General features: G+C 35.1%; 1 protein-coding gene across 1 annotated transcript in view; it reads left to right on the top strand.

Annotated features, from left to right (window-relative positions):
* Positions 1-6000, top strand: part of ERICH6B (glutamate rich 6B) — a 119690-nt gene that overhangs the window by 1641 nt on the left and 112049 nt on the right. Inside the window, exons 2-3 of the mRNA XM_053708000.1 lie at positions 1-15; positions 2882-3030. The exon at positions 1-15 is cut by the window's left edge and continues 50 nt beyond it. Coding sequence (XP_053563975.1) covers positions 1-15; positions 2882-3030 — 164 coding nt within the window. The remainder of the gene's footprint in view (positions 16-2881; positions 3031-6000) is intronic.

Genomic DNA, 6000 nt, shown 5'->3' with positions numbered 1-6000 from the left:
TGGGCTTGTATGGGTGTAAGTATTATGTTTGTTTGTTTTTCCTAGGATCTATAAGTTTTAGCTGTATCTGTCATGGTGAGTTTTACTTTACAATTATAAAGTTTGAAAATATTATGAACAAAGAAATGTATATATATATATATATATATATATATATATACATATCAAATTAACAAGAGTATTGCATTGAGCAATGATACTTTTTTATATGACTAACTATACATTTATAAGATCAGTATAGTTGAAAGAGAAACAGCACAACAGTGGAGGGGTGCACATAGGATCTGATGACACTGCCAGGTCCCCAAGGAATATGTAAATACAGTAAAAGAAATCCTCAGCACTCCAAATTTCTTTTATGGCAATTTATTGTTACCAGGTAGCGATGTTTCGGGGTCACAGCCCCTTATTCATGCTTGATATATCAATAGTTACATTGTTGCCTTTTAAACCTCTTAAGGACCAGCGACGTACCCTGTATGTCGCTGTCCTTTTTTTGGGACTTGATTGTTTTATAGCGCGGTCTTGTCACCAGCGTTGAGACTGCTCTATTCCACAAAGCCTGCTGGAGGGAGTGCATTAATAGAGTGTTCTTGCTAGACTTGTGCTATTATGTCCTGAAAAACCCCTTAACAACCAGTGACATACAGGGTACATTGTGGTCATTAAGGGGTTAAACCTCTTAACGTTGGCGCCAATGCACCTAGACTGGAGCTCTAGCTCCATCTACAGGCAGTCTAACAGTATTACATTCAATGAAAAAACTTTATTACATGCATATTCACAGATATATAAAAACTTAATCTAATAATTAATACTAAAACTTATATATAGATGAGGTAAATTTTATCTTATGGATCATTATATTTAGTATGGCATATCAGAACAAAAGCCGGTCACTACTGTTCTGATATGCCATACTAAATATAATGATCCATAAGATAAAATTTACAGCATCTATATATAGGTTTTAGTATTAATTATTAGATTAAGTTTTTATATATCTGTGAATATACATGTAATAAAGTTTTTTCATTGAATGTAATACTGTTAGACTGCCAGTAGATGGAGTTAGAGCTCCAGTCTAGGTGCATCGGCACCAAAGTTAAGAGGTTTAAAAGGCAACAATGTAAATATTGATGTATCAAGCATGAATAAGGGGCTGTGACCCCGAAACGTCACTATCTGGTAACAATAAATTGCCATAAAAATTTTTTGGAGTGCTGAGGATTTCTTTTACTGTATATACATTTATAAGATGACAAGCTTTCGGAAGAGTGTCTTCCTTTTTCAAGTCTGAAGCAATACTGACCAACACTCTTCCAAAAGCTTGTCATCTTATAAATGTATAGTTAGTCCAATAAAAAAGTATCATTGCTCAATGCAATACTCTTGTTATTTTGATATATAAATCTCTGGACTAACACGGCTACTCCAAATCAATATATATATATATATATATATATATATATATATATATATATAGTATCATCTCAAATATTACACATGTACCCAATACTACATAACTACAATGAATAGCACCTCACTAATAGAAAGTATCCACAGGGAACCACATGATTAAAAGCTCCAGTAAAACTATGTCCACCCAGTCCAACATGATTTGGTAAAATACCTTCTTCAGGAGTAAACTATATTTGAACACCAGTAAATAGTATCATGAACATGAGTTCTACAAATACACATTTTAGATAAACTGTCAGGGTATTTTTGGTAACAAATAATGTGTAATGGTATATGTACATACAGCTGAATAAGGATATAAAGTAGAGCAACTAGAAGGTAAAGGAAAATGTATTTTAATCTTCACTGAAGAACCTCCTTCCTTCAGCTACTTGCAACCACTGTTTTCTTCATCTTTATTCTCACTGTGTTCTGTTACTGTGGAATATTTCTCTCCTATAAAGAGAAAAAAAAAACAATCTGGGGATAATATGATAGACCAACAAGGATTGCATCTTAATACTATGTGGCCTCAACTGCTTTCAGATAGTAAGTTTGTAAAATGGTTTGTAGAGAGGGTGTTGGGGTGTTTGGATGGAGAAGTATATTGCATAGGTGGAGACTTAAATAAAGGGAGAGGCAGGATTAATTTAGTGTACAGTAGGGCATGTATAGGAGGTGATTGCATTGTACAGGGGTATCATGCAGTGGAGGAGATTGTGTTGGGAATAATGTCAATGGGGGGGTCATATTGGAGGGTTGGGTAACTGTGTGGATTTATTGCAGTCACAGTGTGGTTAGGGTTAATTGTAGTGAAATGTTGACCTTCAGAGTTAATGGGCTATAACTACATCAACTATGAAAAGTTGATACCGGTGCAACAGCAGCTGGGATCAAAAGTCCCTTAGCAGCTTGTCATGGAATAAAAGTGGAGTGAGTTTGATACAGTTGGTATAAGCTGATATTAACGTATCTGCTGTTGCTAAGTTGTTTTTTTTTCATCTTGGCTTGATTATATATCTTATATCTATCTATCTATCTAACTATATATATATATATATATATATATATATATATATATATATATATATATATATATATATATATATATATATATATATAACTATATATATATATATATATATATATACATTTTTTATTATTATTATTTTCAGAATATAATATATTTAAAATTATTTACAAATATGACAGCAGAATATTTTTTTTTTTAACATAATGATACACATGCTGCAATAGTAAACCTTTTCTATAGTCTGTGGCTTCTTTTTATAATTTTATTAATATTTTATTGGAGGTTAATTTGAATATTTATTTATTTTATTCTATTTTAAAATAGTAACTAGATTAAAAATAAACAGTGTACATTTTAACAGTTTGTTTGTTTTCCTTATTTTTGCAGCTCTCTTTATGAATGATAGAATTTCTTTCTCCTTGCAACAAGAAAATAGTAAAATTGAAAACTCAATTTTTCAGGCTGATCCATATTTTGATTCATCTTACAATGATTTTTTCATCTCTGTTCCTATGAGGCAAGACAAGCACTTTAAGGTATTTACATTTTATATGAACTCTGCTCTTACAAGTAACTGGTGGATATTTTTATACTGAAGGTCACAATTGTCAATATATTTCAATACTTTATAGGGAATAATAAGAGAGATACTCCAGCTGTTATTAAATTAAGGTCAGTGGTTATCGAAATGTTTTAGTAGGTGACATGTTTACTCAAAACTATGTAAAGGTCATTTAGACCTGCATAGAGGCCACAGTTCCAGAACTGCTTTACTTGACACGTAGTGCATTAAAGGGACACAATACGTATATGCTAAATCACTTGAAAGTGATGCAGCATTGCTGTAAAAAGCTGACAGGAAAATATCACCTGAGAATCTCTATGTAAAAAAGGAAGATATTTTACCTCACAATTTCCTCTGCTCAGCATAGTAAGTGCTGTGTAAAAAGTTATACTTCAGTTACTGTCAAGCTGCAGGTTAAAAAAAAAAAAGGAAGAAATGAACATCAGCCAATCAGCATCACCAGTGCTGAGGTCATGAACTCTTTTACTGTGATCTCATGAGATTTCACATAGCTCTTATGAGATTTCATAGTAAACTTCCTTAAACTGAATAGGGAAATAACATTAGTGTGCATGAAGCTCGCTCCCTTGCAGGTCCAGGGACAGACATACTGATTTGCTGCTTAAAGTCCTTTACAATGGGGTGTTAATACATACAGTACATTTTGAGGTAAAGTATCTTCTTTTTTTTACATAGAGATAGATGTTCAGGTGATATTTTCTAGTCAGCTTTTTACAGCTATGCTGCAGCACTTTCAAGTGTTTCAACATTTGGGTATCATGTCCCTTTAATCAGGTATGTACAATAACTTGTTGTATGCCTCTTCATTAGAAGAATTTTTATGTTGATCTTGGGTGTACAGCTGTCTTTACTTTAGCCTTCTTTTGCTGTTATCTATATCCTAAAAATATTTTTTTTCACCCCTGTAGCTTGCTAAACAGGTAAAGTTTAAAATCTTCAATTATAGACTCAGTACTTCTGTCAATAAAAAACTATATTGTGAAATACCCACAAATCAGGGACTAAAAATAACACTTCTTGGAAATAAAGTTTATTTATGATTGGCAGTATTTTCATTGAAACTTGAAAGAAAATTGACAAGCAAGACAGAAGGTTAAACCAACAAAATGTAACCCAACAGCGACTACAGTCTCTACAACAGCAGAAGAATGTGAGACACTGGAATCTTCTAATTTAGAATGATCTCTGTTTTAGCAGTAATAGGCTGGCTGGTAGGTACTTTGCTGTTTCTTAAGGTTATAAAGAAGGGACACATTACTATACAGGGAGTGCAGAATTATTAGGCAAGTTGTATTTTTGAGGATTAATTTTATTATTGAACAACAACCATGTTCTCAATGAACCCAAAAAACTCATTAATATCAAAGCTGAATATTTTTGGAAGTAGTTTTTAGTTTGTTTTTAGTTTTAGCTATTTTAGGGGGATATCTGTGTATGCAGGTGACTATTACTGTGCATAATTATTAGGCAACTTAACAAAAAACAAATATATACCCATTTCAATTATTTATTTTTACCAGTGAAACCAATATAACATCTCAACATTCACAAATATACATTTCTGACATTCAAAAACAAAACAAAAACAAATCAGTGACCAATATAGCCACCTTTCTTTGCAAGGACACTCAAAAGCCTGCCATCCATGGATTCTGTCAGTGTTTTGATCTGTTCACCATCAACATTGCGTGCAGCAGCAACCACAGCCTCCCAGACACTGTTCAGAGAGGTGTACTATTTTCCCTCCTTGTAAATCTCACATTTGATGATGGACCACAGGTTCTCAATGGGGTTCAGAACAGGTGAACAAGGAGGCCATGTCATTAGATTTTCTTCTTTTATACCCTTTCTTGCCAGCCACGCTGTGGAGTACTTGGACGCGTGTGATGGAGCATTGTCCTGCATGAAAATCATGTTTTTCTTGAAGGATGCGGACTACTTCCGGTACCACTGCTTGAAGAAGGTGTCTTCCAGAAACTGGCAGTAGGACTGGGAGTTGAGCTTGACTCCATCCTCAACCCGAAAAGGCCCCATAAGCTCATCTTTGATGATACCAGCCCAAACCAGTACTCCACCTCCACCTTGCTGGCGTCTGCGTCGGACTGGAGCTCTCTGCCCTTTACCAATCCAGCCATGGGCCCATCCATCTGGCCCATCAAGACTCACTCTCATTTCATCAGTCCATAAAACCTTAGAAAAATCAGTCTTGAGATATTTCTTGGCCCAGTCTTGACGTTTCAGCTTGTGTGTCTTGTTCAGTGGTGGTCGTCTTTCAGCCTTTCTTACCTTGGCCATGTCTCTGAGTATTGCACACCTTGTGCTTTTGGGCACTCCAGTGATGTTGCAGCTCTGAAATATGGCCAAACTGGTGGCAAGTGGCATCTTGGCAGCTGCACGCTTGACTTTTCTCAGTTCATGGGCAGTTATTTTGCGCCTTGGTTTTTCCACACGCTTCTTGCGACCCTGTTGACTATTTTGAATGAAACGCTTGATTGTTCGATGATCACGCTTCAGAAGCTTTGCAATTTTAAGAGTGCTGCATTCCTCTGCAAGATATCTCACTATTTTTGACTTTTCTGAGCCTGTCAAGTCCTTCTTTTGACCCATTTTGCCAAAGGAAAGGAAGTTGCCTAATAATTATGCACACCTGATATAGGGTGTTGATGTCATTAGACCACACCCCTTCTCATTACAGAGATGCACATCACCTAATATGCTTAATTGGTAGTAGGCTTTGGAGCCTATACAGCTTGGAGTAAGACAACATGCATAAAGAGGATGATGTGGTCAAAATACTCATTTGCCTAATAATTCTGCACTCCCTGTACATTCTTATTTACTCACTTGTTTATTGCTGGGATGCACGCTGCTCAGTAACCCCTATACTTTTGCCATGCTCCTAATAGTAGAGACATAGGTT

This window comes from Bombina bombina, chromosome 3 (genome assembly GCF_027579735.1).
Source record: "Bombina bombina isolate aBomBom1 chromosome 3, aBomBom1.pri, whole genome shotgun sequence".
In the NCBI taxonomy this organism is placed as follows: Eukaryota; Metazoa; Chordata; class Amphibia; order Anura; family Bombinatoridae; genus Bombina; species Bombina bombina.
Note: the sequence above shows the minus strand (reverse complement) of the source record. Positions and strands in the feature narration are given on the sequence as shown.